Source organism: Drosophila teissieri, chromosome 3R (genome assembly GCF_016746235.2).
Source record: "Drosophila teissieri strain GT53w chromosome 3R, Prin_Dtei_1.1, whole genome shotgun sequence".
Lineage (NCBI taxonomy): Eukaryota > Metazoa > Arthropoda > Insecta > Diptera > Drosophilidae > Drosophila > Drosophila teissieri.
Window position 1 is genome coordinate 10,462,608 of NC_053032.1, and position 19,249 is coordinate 10,481,856.

At 44.1% G+C, this 19,249-nt stretch overlaps 2 protein-coding genes across 3 annotated transcripts in view; both read left to right on the forward strand.

The window, feature by feature from the left end:
- Positions 1 to 5,437: 5,437 nt before the first annotated feature.
- Positions 5,438 to 6,030, forward strand: LOC122621575. Of its 2 annotated transcripts, none has more exons than XM_043799484.1 (3): positions 5,438 to 5,593; positions 5,651 to 5,887; positions 5,941 to 6,030. In XM_043799484.1, exon 2 carries the CDS (start codon positions 5,667 to 5,669, stop codon positions 5,823 to 5,825), a length of 159 nt encoding a protein of 52 aa, XP_043655419.1. In that variant the 5' UTR covers positions 5,438 to 5,593; positions 5,651 to 5,666; the 3' UTR covers positions 5,826 to 5,887; positions 5,941 to 6,030. The 2 variants fall into 2 exon arrangements, with proteins under 2 accessions (XP_043655419.1, XP_043655420.1); XM_043799485.1 differs by having other exon boundaries at positions 5,458 to 5,598.
- A 2,044-nt stretch (positions 6,031 to 8,074) lies between these two features.
- LOC122619854 (alpha-2Db adrenergic receptor) overlaps positions 8,075 to 19,249 on the forward strand; it is a 45,429-nt gene continuing 34,254 nt past the window's right edge. Inside the window, exon 1 of the mRNA XM_043797051.1 lies at positions 8,075 to 9,773. Within this exon, the coding sequence (XP_043652986.1) occupies positions 8,973 to 9,773 (801 nt within the window). The 5' untranslated portion in view covers positions 8,075 to 8,972. The remainder of the gene's footprint in view (positions 9,774 to 19,249) is intronic.

Consider the following 19,249-nt stretch of genomic DNA (forward strand, 5'->3'; position numbering starts at 1 on the left):
CGTGTGCCCCAATTAAGTTTTATCACGTTTCGCATGTGTGCGAAAAGAAAAAGTTTTTCCTTCTCGGGGCAAAGAGCCAAGCGAAGCGAAAGTCAAACTGAAGTGGTGGAGTGGTGGCCAAAAAAATCAAATGCTATGCCGGCTGCTGACCCTCGGGGTCCTCCGATGACCGGAGGGCCGGGAGAAATAGGGGGAGGTTAATCGAGGACAGGATGTTCATTAGATGAAGCTGCTCGGCGGTAACGATGTGCCAGTTTCGTTATGGGATATGGCCACAAATGGCTTCGATCTGCGCTAGAAATCGGTGGGAGATGCACTCCGACTGATTGCAATACAATTGCATAGTTTGAGCGAGTAAATGCAATTAATTCCCAACTTTGATTGCATTTTTGTTTGATTTGCCAAACGGTTCGGCATCAAATCTCGATTGCAGCTCATCAAACATTGCAGTTATTTAGAAAATTCAATTTCGGCAGCGCCTCTTCCACAAAGGGCCTCCGATGGTCGGAGGGGCGAGCACAGCGTTCCACACCCCCTAGAAGCCAACAAATAATTTGCAGTGTTCGTAATGTGGGCAAACATTTGAGGGATTGCCAATTGCCATTGCCATTTGCCGTTTGCCGTTTTCCATTTGCTCCGACTTTCAAATGCAACTTCGCCCTGAGCACGGAGATCCCAACTCGAGGAATGGCCGCCTGAAAGCTTTTGCAGCTGATTAAAGTGACCTGGGCCAAATGAGGCTTGAGTGCCAACCGAGGGCGGCAGTCAACCAGCAAGGCAATCCCCTCCGAATAGCAATCCCAATCCCAGTCCCAATCCCAGGTTTCCCATCGCAACTCGGCATCAAGGTCAGCGCTGATTGAAAATCAATTGCCGGCGATGACGATGATGCAACCCACTAATCTCTGGCCTGGTTTATGACCGTGTCTAATGGCAGTGGCGATGGTGATGGTGGTGGTGATGGCGGTGCCGTTAGCTCTTTACACTGGTTTTACCGACCTGCGACCATGCCCACTTTACGCCCCCCGGGAGAGGCGACAGCTGAACATGTTGCATTTAATGTTGCCGCTTGTAATTCCGCATGTTTTACAATGCACTCGCATGCCCACTTCCCATTCCCCACTTCCCATTTCCATTTTTTATGCAATAGTTTTGCCCCGATTGTTATGCAAGAGTTACAAAAAAGAACAGAATGCAAATATTTGACTGGGCATTTGAGGGGCGTTGGCCTTGAAAACTGCTCCCGGCCAGCGGATGGTCGTGCAAAACTCTCACAGATGTCAGTTTATGTAAATGGATTCGAAATTAGTTTCAGTTGGTCTGTGCTCCCAAACAAAACCTACAAAAATAAAATAGCAAAGACAGCTCTTTGTGCCCAGTTGGGCAGCAGCATATGTCGACACGGAATTGATTACGAACTTTTGGCAACAAATAGGAAATATTTGGAATTGTGGTGAGCAAGAAGGATTATAAATATTCCTTAAAAGTAAATCATAACAATTTCCCTTCCAATGTTCAACAAAATGTAAAACACACATTTAAAACATTGTTTTACCAGTTATTCAAGAATTAGAAAGAGTCAGATACAAATCCGGAATAATTTAGGTCTACGAAAATAAATAAAAATGTATTTAACCAAGATGATAGGGAATTCTAAGGCTATATATGTATAAGGTTATATGTGTGTTACTTTACAAAGAAATTGACGTCGACTTTTTGATATTCTTTTTAATTAAACTAAGACAATAATATTTTAAAACTTGTTGAAGCTAAGAATTACTAGAAATTTATGGGGTTATAAGTTTCCTATCACTAATTATTTTTATTTATTTATTTATTGTGCTTTATATTCCCTTAAAATTTATTTTAGTCACTAAAGCTTATGATATAATATTAAAATTTTTCAGAGTCTAGCATTTATCCCTAATTATTTATGTATATCAAGTCGTATTCCTACTAAAGAGCCCTACAACAACATTTATTACACTATTTGCATGCTTACGCAATTAAAAGAAATATATAAAATCAGGAAACTTTGCGAAAATTTCCACAGCGCGGGAGCCAGGACGAAAAGGACTCGCAGGCTCGATACAAATGCATTTCATGTGTCAGCGCAACGTCAAAGGGCGTTGGAGGGCATTGTGAACATTGAAGGATTGAAGGCAGCCGGAGGCGGAATGCGCCTAACCGTGCCAGCAACATTAGTAGCTACACAAAATTCTAATTAAGTCATGGGGTTTTGTATTTCCTTCGGCGCCGCAGGCACTTTGTGTAGCAAATTTTTGTGCAAGCTCCCAAAAATTTCACATTAAACAAGCGCGCAAAATGCGAAACTGCTAAACAGAAGCAGCTGAAAAAGGGAAGTTCTATGAAAAGGGTGAAGAAATGCGCAATTTACACTTGGAGAAATGTGTGTTACTTAAAGCGCTGGCTATGGTGTCCCTTCTGTTCTATACTTTAACGTAGCCCAGAAAAATGTATAAAACGATTTAAAATGTAAGCCAACGTTAGCTATGCACTGGAGTTGTACCTACTTTTGAAAAATACTATAAATAAAAAAGATACAGTTCATGAAATTTTAATAAAATGCTTTTTAAATGGATGGTATGGATGGTCCTGGAAAATTCTACCTTAATGTTAATATCAACTGTTGAACTGGTCGTAAGCACTTAACTTGTGGGATATTTCGACATTCATTTCAAATGCAATCCTTGTATTTTCGACTGCACTGTGGAGTCCACCTCCCAGGTCCTGCCAGCTGCCAGGTCCTCCAAAGAGTCCGTCTTCGCTTCGTCTCGGTTCGCTTCCCGTGGCGCTGCTGCTTTATTCGCAAGTCCAAGCCTTTCCATGGCTCGCGTCGCGTTGTGCGAACAAAGCGGCCAACCACCGCCCACCACCTACAACCCACCACCCATCGCCCAAAGGGGGGAACCACCCCCCTCGGCGGGTACTACCTGGTTTCCAGCTCATGCCCAGCATTTGTGCTGCGCCGCTTTGTTTGCAAGTTTCGTTTTGTTGTAGGCGCAGCTAATTAAAAGAATGTTGAAAAAGTGTAATATGTAAGCAAATTTCTGCCGAGCCACATAAATAATCCCGATTATTTTACCTGGGCCGCCGCAGTACCAGCAGTATTTTATTTTCTCCTTTCCGCGCTTTGTTTATTTCATACCGGCTCGCACAAAATTTAGACGAACATTCAGGGCATTAAAGTCACAAGGTCTCCTTTGTAAATACTCAGTTGACCAGGAGGACTGGGTCACAGGCCATGGAAATATGAATACCAGTCAGCGGGGATTGGGGAAAATTGAGACAGCAGTGGGAAAATGGGAGATGGCAAACAGGAGAAGTAAAACGACCCTGACTGCGGAGGCTAGACCTCTGAAAATGGCGCAATTAGCTGCACAACTTGGCCGAAACGAAAGATTAATGACAGCCCCCTGTTTTTTGCCAAGTCTTTTCACTTGTCGCCGTCTTATTGACTTATACCCAATGGAAGAAGCCAATCGCCCGTCGTGTCAATAAAACGTTCGCTGTTCACATAAAAATAATAAATGACGTCGCCGATGGGTCCATCAAGAGGAAAGTTGGCACTTGGCAGTTGGAGCAGAGCAGAGCTGAGCTGAGCCGAGCCGAGCTGAGCACAAAAAGTGCAAGTAATTAGACGCATAAATTTTATGACAACTTGGCCTCGAAACTTTGGCCCCACTCCCAGCAGAGAGAGATGGATTTACGGCTCCTGCCAGGCGATTTGCCTGCCCTGCCAAGTATGCACTTCCTGCCGGTCCATGTAGTCCGTAGTCCGTAGTCGGTAGTCCTCGAATTTCATGAATGTCGGACCAACTCGAGCGTATACAACACACCGTGCTGTGTGGGATCAGGCGATTCTGGGCATTGCCGGCACATGTTGCCCAAGTCGGGCTGCTGGTTAATTACCAGGCTAATGCCGCTCGGAAAGCCCCGGGCCATTCGGTTAAATGCGTCAAGAGATTAAAACTTTAAATTGTTTGGCGATAAGCACGAGGGCTGAAGCTGCGAAGCTGAAAAGGTTGCCAATTAATATAATTTAACGCCGAGCGATTGCCATTCCATTTAACACGAAATGCGGATTGATCCGACGCACTTACTATATATAATACAATGTATATATCCGCCAAGCCATGATAATATTTCCATAATATTTCTCTGTGAGTTGTGGGCGCCGCCGAGTGGGCTATAAATAATTGGCGCTGACAGCTTGATAAATGTCTTTTCAGCCGAGCTAATGAAACTAAAACACGGCTAACGAGAGCGGAATTTCAGAGCGTTCTGTAGCGAGTTTTAAATTAAGATATTGCAGCAGACGCCAGGGGACCACGGTGCGTATGAGTAGCGTAATTTCCTGCCTGGCTGCTGCTGCCATTTACCATTTGTAGGGCGCTTTTTTCACTGCCACAGCGTGCATGGGAAAATCTTTTAGCTACAATTCAGCCAGCTAATGCGAGTGATAGCGGCCATAATATATTTGCTGCCATTAGTGTGCGCTGCAGTCGAGCATTCCTCAAAACGCGGCATTATCCAGCCATCCTGCCACAACATTTTGGGGACCTTTCTTTGCACAGTATTCGGGGCATTTTGGAAACCGTGACAAAGCGCAGCGAGCTGCTGAGTGCTCAATTTATGGCCAGCACCCTTGTCGCTCCGCTTCTCGCCACCACATTTTGCCACGGCCCGGCCCACAAATCCGATTTCATTATGGAAAACGTGCGCCGAATTAAAAGTAGATTTAGCTCAGTTACAACAAAGAACGAACTATGGCGAGTGCCACGACAAACACTCAATGCAGTTCCATTCAGTTCTGCGTCCTGGACGTCCGTCTCCTTCCATTAGGAGCTCCGCACTCGACGGCGTGCGAAATGCACGGGGAGCCAGGCGGGGAAATTGCAGCGACAGCGAGTGCAGTTGGAGCTCAGATGTATGTGCATATGATTTGATGTATGCACACTCGGATTTCTCTGGCTTATCTGTGGATGTGCGGCACTGCAAGGACTTTGCTTGGACTGCAGGTCGCAAAGTATTGCGACTTTAAAGACTGGTACCTCGGTAAAACACAATTCTTAGACTTATGGCTTAAAATTGTTTCTACTTAGCAAGAGACCATTTGGACACCTCTGGTTTCAGTGATGCGTTCATGCCACAAAGCTCAAGAAAGTCACAAAATCCTGACTGAGCTGGATCATTTAACCCATTCGTTGATTAAATTAATCTTGTACAAATGGCTATGATAAATGACTATCTATCTAAATTTCTTTAAATTAATTTTTGTTCCCTACAATGGGGCATTGGGTTATAAATCTATTTATATTATTTTTTTTAATTCAAATAAATAATGAATCGTGTACAATCAAAGCCTACTATATATTTATAAAGAATTTAAATTTAACTGACCATCTTATCAGCTATAAGTGTGCCTTGAAACTTGACTCCAGCCAACAAATTTTTGGTTGCCCTTCGTTCTCCGTATAGAGCTCAGTTGAACATTGAAAATCGAACTCTTCGGACGGTAACAAAACGATAAATTCCAAAATAAATTTTCTATTTTTTTCGTGCAACACAAGTAACGTAATTGGAACGTACACTTATCTTACCCACGGCTCATGCCCATTTGTTGCAGGACAAGTCAATTCACCATGTGCAGCTATCCTTGCTATCCTTGCGCCGCCCTGTGCCCCTGCGGCGGCAGTGGACCCAGTGGATTCTACGATCCCTGCTTTGGACCCTACAACGGACCATTTAACTCCTGGTGCGGGGCAAGTGGACCTGGTTTCTGGAGAGGTGGATGTTGCTAGTACTTGTCGTGAGCTGTAGGATTAGGCTACTTTCTCACACGGAAAAATCGGAACTGCTGAACGTAAGCTCACCGTACTTTTAAGAACTGTATTTTAAACGTCCAACTCGAAGCAGATCTCTTGCAAATTTCAATTGGCAAAAAGGAAACTGAATTACCGTCCCACATGAAGAGAGAAATGTTTATTAAATAAAGTGTTCAAAATATTTTCGTTATAATTGCAAAGGGGGCACAAAGGGAGTCCACTATATACTAAATACCAGAGGAGGCGACAAATGGTCTGCGAAAGCTTCCTTGATTTCAGGTTGAAAAAATCCTGTTCCTTCGCTTTTAAGCTGTGCTGAGGGCTCTACCTTCATAGGCAGTTAACATAATCAGAGCTTGACAAGCAATCTTTTGCCATGCATTGAAGACGAGTGCCTGCTGCCTGTCGCTTGTTGTTTCCGGAATTTGTCACTCCACAAAGTGCGTGGGTGCATGTATATACATATAGTATATTTATATATAAGCAGTCGGTCTCGGCTTGTTTGTCAGGCAACGGCCCTTTCGGATTTATTATGTTGCTGCCGAGGCGCTGAAATGCCGATGTGTGCTGCGAGTAATTTGAAATTATGCGCGGCAGCGCCACGACGTATGCTTAACATAATCAAATAACTCATACGCACCGTGTACACTTGATGAACAAGGCGATGCCAGCAGGGTATAAAAGAAACGGCGGAGCAGCGAAGGTGAACAACTTCCAGCTCTCGACTTTTTCATTATCATAATTTCTAGTTGATTTCATTGAGCAGCGAACTGGAGGGCGGAGGGCGGAGGGCTGGAGAGAGTGGTAACAACCTGTCTGCCCGATTGATACGCTCAAGTTCGCTTTTCAATTATGTGCCCAACAGACGTGACTATCGCGCATAATGTGCCTGATATGTCGGCTGTTGTGCCGCCTTCTTTTCAGTGCCCGCACACCTTTTGCAGGTGGATGGCTTCATTACGCTTTTATTGGACCAACCCCTCCCCCATTGGGAAGTGCTTAAAGGTGGGCCAGCCCGGCCAACAACGAAACTGGGGCCCGTATGTGGGTTAAAACCAAAATGTAAACAAAAGGTAGCATCGCGCAAACATGGCCAGCGAATCTGGCCAGCAGAAACCCTTGGCAAACATATGCTCGAAACGCAGGTTCTTAGAAGTAAAAAGGGATTCCTTTCGCCTTCTCCACCCCCTGGATACATGGCGAAACGTGGAAAGTGCTGCCACAAAAATAAGTTTCGGTTTTTGGTTTAGGCCACTGGGGCAAAGGCAAGCAAAGCACAACAGAACGCAACACATTGGGGAACATTTCGGAAAATGGAACAGCGAATGGCCAGAGAGAATTTCCCCGAAAACATTCGGACAGTGAGAAAGAAGTGAATTTCCCGAGGAACATGCACTTGTGGAACGTAGCGATGAAAAACAAGAGGAACACGTTATTGAAATTTATTGAATTCAAATAATAACTTGATCCACTTTGATCAACAGCTTGTGTAGGATGTCATAATTTCTATAAGAATTCGATTAAATTCTAATTTTTTCAAGTGGTAATACAATAGTATTGCTAGTATTATAATTATGTTTTCTGAATTAATAGTTTTTATATGTCATAAAAATATTTAACATTCATTTTGTTAATATGATATTAAACTATTACTTTACTAATTTGATAATATTTTTCTATGGTATCGAAATAGATTTCTTATTACTCAAGTTATTCAATTTACAAAACTTGTTCCGCCTCGGCGTTGCTTAGAGTGTCTACAAATAGATAACAATTTAATGATATTGACCTCCGCTAAACAAAGTATAAGATCGAAATAATTTTCCACAATTTATAATTGCGTTTTGGCCCATATCTGCCGGCGTCGTTATTTATTCAAGCGTAATTTTGTTGTATTGTTTGCGTAGCTAGAAATTTAATCTGTTGACACCGCAACACTTGCCAATGGAATTGGTAAACAAAGGCGACCACTGCAAGTGCGACCCACTCAAGATGAGCATTTCAGATGAAGCGCACACCAAATGGGACACGGGGCACCCTCCGCTTGGATCCAAGAGAGCGTCGGAAAATCGCAGAGAGCGGAAAAGTCGGAGAGAATTTCCCACGGTGGAAAACGACAACAAACGAACGAACGCTGCCGCACACGACGAAGCACTTACAGTTGTGGACGGCGATTTTGGTAGCAAGCTGGGCGACTGGGCGATGAATCCGCCAGCGGATGGCGTTCAGTTAGGATGTGCAGTTCCAGCGGTGCGAACGTGTTCCGGGCGCGCCAATTGGCCAAGTAGCCGAAAGCAGCCAAAAGAGCCAACCAATTTCAGCCGGAACGGCAACAGTTTCTCCTCGAAGACAGCGCCAAAATATGCCAACGCCTGATTGAGGGCCGAAACCGCGGTCGCGCGTTTTTGTGTAAATAAACAGAAAACATCAGATCAGAATCCAAATTGAAATCAAATTGAAAGTCGAGCGGAACAAAAACATCAGCGCATCACTTCTCACTGAGAAAGAGATACAGATCCGCACAATTTATTTTTCGGTTTCAGCGCAAAAGCACAAGTTATTCACATTTATTCACATTTCACTAAATGCCAGCGTGCGGAATGTCTGACCAATGAGTCGGCCAGCAGCGAACGCGTAACGCATACGCCATGTGAGCCGGATCGATGGGATCGTGTTCCGGCCAAGCCACAATGCCATCCTCCTGTAAATAGCCAGCAGCCTTTTCTACTCGCGTCTCTGTCAAATGTGTGTCCGTGTATCCGCCACTGTATATACTGTAGACTCTAATTGTTTAAACCACGATAAAAAACGAAAGTAATAAAAGAATAAATAAATATACGAGTATAGAGCAAAAAACGCGCGCGTTTTGGCCACAGAACGCGCAGCACACACAAGTTTCGGTGCAAAAACGGGTATAAATAAGCGAAATAATATTCGAATGCTGTAGGAATAGTTAAGTTATTAGGATTAATCGATTGGAATTTCGCGCGCAATAAGAACTAATTATAAACACGGGCAGCATGGGACCAATCAGACTCTAGAGCTAGCCACGCATCCACAAAGTTAGTTGGACGAACGTCGATCACGGTCACGATCACGATCACTATCACTAGCACGATCACGATGGATTATAGCCGCCTGAATGCCAACATCAATACGGGCAACATCAGCACCGATGACTTTCTGGCCGTGTTCTCGACCGGCAAGCCGGACAATGCCACCCTCAATCCGCCCCTGCTCAGTGTCGATGGGCAGCTGACCCTGCCGCCGGGATCGGGCTATGTCAATGTCAACGATACGATATTCTTCCTGAATGGCAGCTTCTACAACAGCAGCCTGCAGCTGGCGGCTGGATTCTACAATCAGAGCAGTGCTTCCGGGGCGACATCGGGCAACCTGACCAATCCCAATCACACAGAAGTCCACTGGGATGGCCGGTATCCCAGCGGCTATACGCTTACGCACATCGTGATCGCCTCCATCATTGTGACCATCCTGATGATCATCATCGTGGTGGGCAACATGCTGGTGATCATAGCCATTGCCACGGAGAAGTCACTGAAGAACATACAGAACTGGTTCATCGCCTCGCTGGCGGTGGCCGACTTCTTCCTTGGCCTCATCATCATGCCATTCTCGCTGGCCAATGAGCTGATGGGCTACTGGATCTTCGGCAGCTGGTGGTGCGACATCCACTCCGCGATGGACGTCCTCCTCTGCACCGCCTCGATCATGAACCTGTGCCTCATCTCGCTGGACCGCTACTGGAGCATCACCAAGGCCGTCGACTATCTGAAGTCTAGAACGCCGGCGCGAGCCGCCGTCATGATCACGGCGGTCTGGATTATGTCCGCCCTCATCTGCATCCCGCCGCTCCTCGGCTGGAAGGTGAAGATGCCCGAGGGACCGCTGCCCAAGTGCGAGGTAAGTGGTGCTCCTAAGTGGCGCAATAATCCACATCCAATGCGAAATTGACGCCAATTGACGGCAATTGCCGTTGCCCCAACGACAATCGAACAATGAAAATTCAGACGGGTTGTGGAATTGAAAGGCATCGTGGGGGTTGGCCAATTGGCTATTTTCTGGATGATGTGTATGGAATATAGAGGATTATTTCCATATTTCGCTTTAAGAAAATTCTGATATCAGTCATATGTGATTTCAAGTAGAATCAACAGCTTGGGTCATAAATCTTTTCAAATTACTTCAAATTTGTTTATAAGCCCCTCCAAATTCATAGTTGAAAAGCACAGACTTGACACATTTTAATTTATAAAGAAAATTATAATATTAGGAAAAAATGATCCGTGATAAAAAAGATGTGATGGCACAAAATGGCATTTTTATTTTCTAACTAATCTGGGATCATCGATATAAAAATAGGGCAGATGCATAAATAATTTCCGTAATGTCTTAATAACTTACCGTGGCTATTTTAAGGAATCTTTTCTAGCCCCCTTTTGCACGTCAATAGATGCCATCGCTGCCGAGCACTCATATTTGCGAACAATAAAGCGGTGAATGGCCAAAATGCTGGAAAAAGCTCGGCTAGCAACATGCAAAGCGCAAAATTGCGGCCTCTTTCTATGCAAATTTGCGAGTTGTCGGCACGATTGTCAGATGATTCGGCGGCGGTGCCTTGGCTGGTGGCTCCCAACCCCCAACCTCCAACCCACTACCACCCACATCCACATCCCTCGACTCGACTTGGGTCACGCAGGGAATAAACGCAGAAATATTTATGCATACGAGTGGTGGATACATTCCGAGTGTGTCTAATTCCGCCAGCTTGAGGCCCGACTGCCTAATACAGTTGCAAACGGCTCTAAGCCAGCCCGCAAAAGTAGGCTATAATGCATAAAAATATGCGCATTATCATGCGGGCTCGCCAGTTGCTGAATTTGAATTTCTGTGGAGCACAACCCATGCATGGGAGCCTTCCAGTGTGCATGTGTGCGTGCTTGGGGGGCAAAAGCGTATCAAACTAGCTGGAAAATTCAGGAGGGAAATTCCCCGGCGAAGGAAAGACAAAACATCAGTAACTGCCACAAACTGCCCCATTTTCGGGAAAATTCTTTAAATTTTGCCACAAATTGAAAACGTCCTTCACAAGGGGAATCAATCGATGGAATCACTCACACACTAGTCGAAGCCAACGAGAGGAACGCTCAATCACAGCGACTGAATGACTGACTGAATGACTGAATGACTGACTTACTGAATGACTGACTGACTGAGTGACTGACTGACCCCCTTCGACTGCTGCTATTGGCACACAATTCGCTTTTGGCCCCCATGGAACTCCAGCTTTAAGTGGCCATTTTGCGAAATGGAACTCAACAGTGGCAAACAATTTAAATCGCTTAACAAACTTTACACAGAAAAGCTGTGCAGTGAATAAAAGTGGCCAGTGGTGAGTTAAACCACAATATTATTTATTGCAATCATGATAAATGCGGAGCAAAATGGAAAATGCAAATATCCCAGGGCATTCCCCTCCATGTCGTTTCTATCTGTATCTCGCCTGTCTCCAGAATTCTTGATTAATTTTTTTATTTTCCTCTACCCTCCCTCCGCACACACATTGGACAGTAAATAAAAGGCAAAAAAAGAGGACATAATAATGTAGCAGAATATAATAATAGAGTGGAAAGCGAGCGCAGAGCGAAAATATCCTAATATAGAAGACTGCTTACGTAAAGTTTGCCATTCAAATTAACCTTGAGACAATAAAGGCGGTGGAAAGCGGGGCAACGGCATTTATTTACGATGGCCAGCGTCCAGTTTCGCATATTGCGGCAAATGCTGGCACATTAATCAAGCCTAAGTGGCCCGGATAAAGTTCCAGCTCCGGCGAATGGGCAAACATGTTTTTAGCCGAATTTTAAGCAGTCTAAACAGCACAAAATGACAATTTGTAATGGCCAAACTTTTGTACTTACGGACACGAGTTTGTCTGTTGTACGACGCTTGAGAGCATCGACTACCTTCTCAATCATTTTTTCTGGGCCCTCAGATTAGCTTGCTGGCGTTTTAGTCAACAAATCACAAGTCACATCAACTGGCCACAACCACTAAGCCCCGCTGGCGACTAACAATTACTTTGGTTGCAAAAGAAAGAAAAAGACTAGTTTTTAATCAGATGTTACTTATTTATTTTATGTCGCAGATAGTTGTAATATAATATGAGTCAGAGTTATGTGTATGAGTCAGAGGTTTGCAGTTTTTCGACAATGTATAATGTCCGTTTTCCTTTGTTCAAAATCGAAGACTATAACTTAAACAATTGGAAAATATTAGCCAATTAATGTAGTATAAATCGTAGCTTCGTTGAGATTGATATTTCGTACTGCCACATTATTCGATTTGTTCAACGTAGTTAAGATATAATTTAACGTCATTGAACAAATGCTCCCAAATGTGCATGTATGTATGTTGCAAGTGTATAAAACAGTATAATAGTATAAAATTAATATTTCTTTAAATTTGTCTGGAAGTAACAATTAAGTTTAAGTGGTGCGCCCAGATACATTCGTTATTTAAAATTGATATTCCTTAAGAATCGCTTACGAATGGCAACTTCCTCTTGCACCAGCGGATTACCAGTTGAAATTGATTTTTCGCCGCGGAAACAAGCTCTGTCCAATCATTAAGCAAGTCTCCCGCCTGTCGGCATTGGCCTTGTCCCGGGGTTGGCATGTGAAACCCCCAATTCGGCGGGCCAACAGCCGGCGGAGGAGGATGAGGATAAGGATGGGGATGGGGAGGAGCAGGTGGAGTGGCATGGCCTGGTGAACATTTTAATTATGACACCATGTTGACATGTACAAAATTGTTGTTCGCCGCCGTCGTCGTCGTCATCGCACATTGAACCGCAATACAAGCCGCTGGGGAGGCGGACAAAAAGTGGGTTGCGATGGGTGGTGGTCGTGTGTGGTGGAGGCGCTGATTTGACACTTGCCTGCTCGATTTAATTAATAGAATGGCATTTTAGAGCGCGATGACGCTGATTTCGGGCCACTCGAGTTCGTCTCGGCACTGAACTATTTTTGGACTCTTTGGTTTCGCTTCCGAGGAGGAGGAATTCGTTTCGGCAGGCGCATTTAATTGACATCATCTGGCAGGAGCGATGAAAGTTTGCGCTCCCTGATTAATGCCGAACCTAATGAGGTATATCCCAATATGGGTGCGTGTGGGCGGATTGTTATTTTCGGTCGCATAATTTGGAGGCCCGCGGCGTGGCACAAAATCAACTGGCATTGTTCGCATCCCACGTAATGGCTGCAATTTCGCACAGCCAGTTCAACAAGCTGGAGGGCCAACAAATCTACAAATAAACACACAAAAGACCGCTTATTGAATGAAGTGGAGCCGCTGCTTCTCGAGAAATTCTAATTCCAAGAAACTACATTATTCACTGCCCGTCCCATGGAGGCGGCCATTGTGTCCTTTGTGCAGCTGCTCAGTGGCAAAGGGTCGCACAATGGACCTTATTATAATCCGTAAAGGGCCAAACACTTTATTGAAATATTAATCGAATATTATATACCATTTTACGGAACATGCACAAAAGTCAGCCAGCACACAATGGCGCAACAAATGGCCAGGATCAAAAGCAGGGCTCAATCGGCTTTTGGCCCGAGACTAAATTTCTACATTTCCCCCTTTCACAGCCACAGAAATCCCAGGGAAAGTTTTGAGTAGTTAAGACAAAAACACAGAGCTTGCCAGGGGTATTATTAGGGTCCTCAAATTACGGGCCAACAGTGCGTGTGTGTAATGTGATGTGTAATGCGATGATATGCGGCAGCACAATAACGACTTAAGTCATTGCCTAAGTAGCTCATTAGCGTCAGTATTTTTTCTGCCCAGCCAGGCACTTTAAAGGAAATTAAGAGAGTGGCGAGGAGGGCGAGGGAGGGAAAAGCCCACTTTTCCTAATAATGCCTGCTGCCTTATCCAACAAACTCAATGTCGAGGCCGGCGGCAGTCGGCAGTCGGGCTGCAAGGGCTTTAAGTTGACATTGAGCCTGGACAAGAGCGAGTGGTGCCCAAGTGGCAAGTGGCAAGTTCCAAGTTCCACGTCCAAGTCCACCACTATTTTCAGTCCACCAGAGGCAAAGTGTGTGCGTGAGCCTGGGCACTTTTGATATTTTCTCATTATTCCATGTACATGTGCATGTACTGAGGCTGAGGCTGTAATTCTCGTTAGGTCTTTGTTACTTTTCATACACTTGACTTGCTCGGCCTGAAGACTGTTTGTTGTTTCTGTACTTACATTTGCCGTCCCAGATGCGCATGTGTGCGAGTGTAGCCCTTTATGTTGGCTAAAGTATTTTACATTTTTTCGTTTCATTTTTTCGGGCAGCATTTTCATGCGAAAGCAAAGAAATGCCAGGACTCGCTACGAAAAAGGTTCAACAGCAGTGAGCTAATGGGCTTAGTCCTTGAGATACTTTCCCTGGGCGGGCTTGGGCATGCTTGCGTATCTTGCCCTGCACTTGGGGAAAATATGAAGTATGTTGCTAGTTTGCCAACATGCTAGTTTGTACACATTATGGATAGCACATATTTTCATGGTAAACAATTTCATGGGTTTCCATTTTTTTTTTTAATTCCCCGCATCCGATTTCAGTGAAGTGCTGCGCCAAACTGTTGAATAATTTATTTATGTAGGTGGCCTAAATTTAAAACTGATTGCCGATTGCACAATAAACTTGTTTCTTACCTGCTGAATTCATACATATTTTCTAACAGGCACTTACTTTTAAAGGGTATATAAATATGAATTCATTTTGCTAATTGCGTGTGCTTTTTTCTCTCACTGCACTGTGTAGCTCAGTGTATTTACTATGTGCCCCGCACCACGTTTCCACATCGTTGGAAAAGTTCACTTTTCTCGGCCATTAGGGTTTGAAATGGCTTTTAAGATCATAATCAGTGGCATTTATTTTCCAACAGCGGGCAGGAGTTTTTGGGAGCGGAGACAGCAACATTTACGCATTGAACTGCGTTATTACATCCTTGATTTGTTTATAACAGGAAATTATTAAAGAAAATATATACGGGCCCAGCAGTTGGGGGAAAATCGGAACAGAATCAAACAGCAAGCATACGCCCCGTTTGCATTCCCTTCTTTTTGGCTGCTCAAATCGTTTGCTAATTTCCGCTCGTCGCGCACTCATCGCAGCTGAAATTACATTACACAGATACAGATAGGATGTTGTTTGCGGAGCGCCAAACAACTGGCGGCAATGAGAAAAAATGAAATGAAACACACTGACAACAGGACATCGTGTGCCTTTGAGTGCCCACCACACCACAAGGCATATGCCTCGTCATTTTATGCGTGGCATAGGCAAATATTGACATTTTAGCTTATGGCGCACGCACCACTAACTGGCGCCCACCGTTTTTTCCCAACTCCCTCGCAGCTCACAGCTCGCAGCTCGCAGCTCGAAGCTCCAACTCCCTTCGTTGGTTAAATTAAATTACTGAGCAATTCTTTCCGGCTGCTTTTGGGTCTCTCTGTAATAGTATGTGTGACTCGTTATTGTGAGTGCCTCACGTAAACCATTTGTGGTCTTCCCATACATACGGAAAAATGCAATTATTCTTTACCCATTAACTTGCGTGTTTCAAGAACCGTTTTTCTTATTTACATTTAAAATGCTGAATGAGAAATCGACTAATAGAAGCTAGTTCCTCTCCAAAAGCATATAGGTTGTTTCCCCTTTAAATTTAAATTACAATTTAAAGTTACAATTTAATTTGAAATTTTCCTCTGTGTACAGTGCCAGCCAGGCCCCAACCCAGATTTCCATCTCCATCCGCTCAACTGCCATGTGCAGTGCAGCCGCTCATTGGCATTTGTCATGCCCGGGCAGAAACTTAAAGTCGGCACAAGTTGAACTTCACTTGGAGCAGGACCCGAATCCGAAGCCGAATCCAGATCCAGATCCGGATATGTATGGCACAGGCCTCCTCCTGCTCCAGGGGCTTATCCCCCTCATCCCTTATCATGGCTGTCGCGTGTTTCGCCAATGGCTTCTTTTTGTGCTCCTCCTCATTTTTTCTGAAGGGGAGCGCGTGTGCCTGGCAGCTGGGGGAACTTTTCGTGCTGCTGGCTCCGTCGGTTTGATTAAAATAAAGCCGAGTTTCTAAGCCCGGATTAGTGTCCGAATTATTATTATTTTTCCATTCTTCTCTCTGTTATTTTTTCGTTGGGCAACGCGTTCTCAGTCAATTGTTTGGCTTCGTGGTTTCGTCAGCTGGCGTTTATTTATTTATTTATGTTGTGCGCTTCATAGACCAACGTCTTAAAGTCGCTTCGTTTGTTCTTTGCACAATTTGCATTGCTTACTTTGGGAGGCTGTCTGAAAAGTTTTTTATTGCATTCCATAAAATGCAGGAATGGGCCCTGGAGCAAAAATAGGGACCGAATTCCCACATTTGTTGCTGTGCCCCTTATCGCATCAAGTACTTTGCCCCACAAAGTTTGCCTCAGATACCCGATACATCGCACATTTACATACTACATGTATACGAGTATATGCCAGCAACTCTGTGTGAGCTGATGTCATCTCGTATGAAATATAATTCCTTTGGCAAAGTTTAATGTCATTATTTTTGTTTCGGATGCTGTGCTCGCACAAAACGCGTCTGAGAAATTCGCACGCGTATTAACTTTCGCTTGCCAACAGGCAAGAGGATCATAAACAGGCTTAAAGCAGTGGCCACCGAGTGCCAGCTGAAGCGGATTTTGTATTTATGGGCTTCGCACAAGAATCTGGACCTATCTGCCGCCAAAGTAAATTATACTCGCCAAAATAAATTGAACAAAACAGGCCGCAAATGCTGGGAAATTGAAGAAGGGCAGAAACAGACGGAGATAAAAGCAAAACTCTTTTACAATTGACTTGCGTTCCGCTGATGCTAATTGAATTAAAATCCATTGGAAAGTTGTTGTCTGCACGCTCTTTGGCCCTAAGGAATAAACGGAAAACTCAATTGGATGAGAGAGACATTGCACAGAGAAAAACAATGTTATGTAGTACCAAAAATAATAATATTAGGCTTCGAATTGGGGTTAAATTTTCATATAAAATACCGAAGGATTAGGAGTACAATTTTGTATATTCGTATACTTTTGGATATAAAAAGAAAATTAATTTTCTGTGTCTGCTGAAAGGGTCAAAGTTAATTTATTGCCGAATAAATAGCGAACATTCTGTCAAAGTTTGGTTTTTTGGGCAACTGCCTTGCAATCGTAAAGTCAAATGGCGCCTAATTGGCAAAACAAGCGGAAAATCGCAAATTAAAACAGAATCTCACCAAGTCCGAGTCAAAGTTGGAAATAAATTTGTCTTGGCCGTTCTTCCGAGGGACCGTGCAACACAAATAAAACAGATTGCGCATACGCCCCGCAGCCGCTTTAGTTCTGCCCTGTGATTTTCACTGCCGGCTGGCGCGCTCTTTATTAAAGAAAACCAAATAAAATGAAATGAAATATTTACCAGGCTCTCTGCGCTACTCCATTCGAGTTACTATAACGAGAAAAGGCAAATGCCTGTCGCCTTGGATTCCATTGGCCAACTGCCAGCGAGTTGCCCACAATTAAAGAGTAAGCCGGCTGCACTTAATTTTACACGCGTGACCCAACACCAAATGCCGTTCGATACGATCATATAATTTCTTGGCAAAAAAATAAGGGAGAAAGGGACCGATACGAACCGAAAAAATCGCTTGACATTTATGACAACATTTGCCCACATGAACACCATAAATTAACTTCACGCAAAAACTTTCCGCCATCCGCTGTCATAACAATGTCAAAACTTAAATATTGACAATGCCATTCACATCGCCATCGGATCGGCATCGGCATTGGCATCGCATTGCCGTGCACCGCTCTGTTTAGCCGCGCTCGGCTTTATGGCAACGCATAATTTAACCATATTTTCAGAGAAAACCCTTTCACACGCCATGGGCTCGGGAAAGACTTTCACTTTGGTTTTCGGTTTCAGCAGCTCTGGCGTCGGCTTTGCCTTGCTGGCTGGCTGGCTTTCTGACTCTTTGGCTTTCTGTGCTTTGGCTTTGGCTTTGGCTTTTATGTGCAAATTGCGAGCAGTAAATAAAAATAAATGAGTATGAAAATTTTTTACCCCTATCAGCAGTATTTTTTTATTTGCTCGCCGAGAGTTCATGACCGTGTGTGTAGGTCGCTGGGCCCTCTACTCTGGCACCTCCTCCATAATAATCGTAATGAATGGCTTATCACGCCAGCTGGCGTTGTCACCATCGTCATCGTCATCGCCATCGCCATACAGCCATCGTCTGGCGCCTTTGTTGGTTCGATATACAACCACCTCTTTGCACATGTGTGTGGGTGGGCGGGGCGGTAATCGTGGGAGTGGCGGGAATGGCGGGAAATTGTTAATAAACGAAAGAGTTGTGCAGTTGAAGGAGCAGGAATCCCGGCGGGCACTCCATGCACGATCCAACAATAAAATTAAATTTAGCCATTCAATTTAATGCGTTATTTGTCGTAAATTTTTACCGTGCCGGGCATATTGATTTACTTTCACTTAAGCGGACGAACGTGGAAAACTGGAACTGAAAACCAGGCTGAGATAATTGCCAGTTGAGTCAGCACACATGGGAGCAGCGAGCAGTTGGCCATATGAAGATTTATGACCGCGCCGAAATCAAACACCAATTTCGCCTTTCATTAAACTCCAGTTTTGAGTGCTGGCTTTAAGATTTGTTCGTCGTCGCCGTCGGGAGCATTATCAGCCTTAGCCAGGAGCAGGAACGCAATCCTTGGTCCTTGGCACTTTGTCGCATAAACATAAACACTTACAAACTCAGCCGCTAAAACGAGTGGGGCCCTCCGCCAACCGGCGTAAAAACAAACAACAATGTGTCCAAAATGGTGCAGAATTATTTTTTGCCTTGTTTTCTCTTCACTCGCAGGCGGCATAATCCATTTTGAATAAAATTCCGAACGAACAGACACGGCAAAGGAGCCAAACTGGCTTCGAGAATGGGGGATACACGCAGAAAAATAATTAAATAGTTCGGCCGCCTGAAACTACACCTCTAAGTTGTTATTGAGATGGATAGCAAGAGCTTATTAATAATCGAGAGGTCGAAAATATTATAGATTATATCCAAATTTACGTCTTTCTGGTTCAACATTATATGAGCCTGCAATTTACAGGGTTTTTGATTTATCAAATATATTTTTACCAACAATTGACACTCATTTAATTTGAATAAAACTAACCATTGAAATGAAGTTATTCTTTATAAAATGTCCATGTCCATCCCGAGCTACCTAAAATGTCTGCAGGATTTGAGGACGCTTTTAAAAACATCCGACAAAATTATAGAGTCCA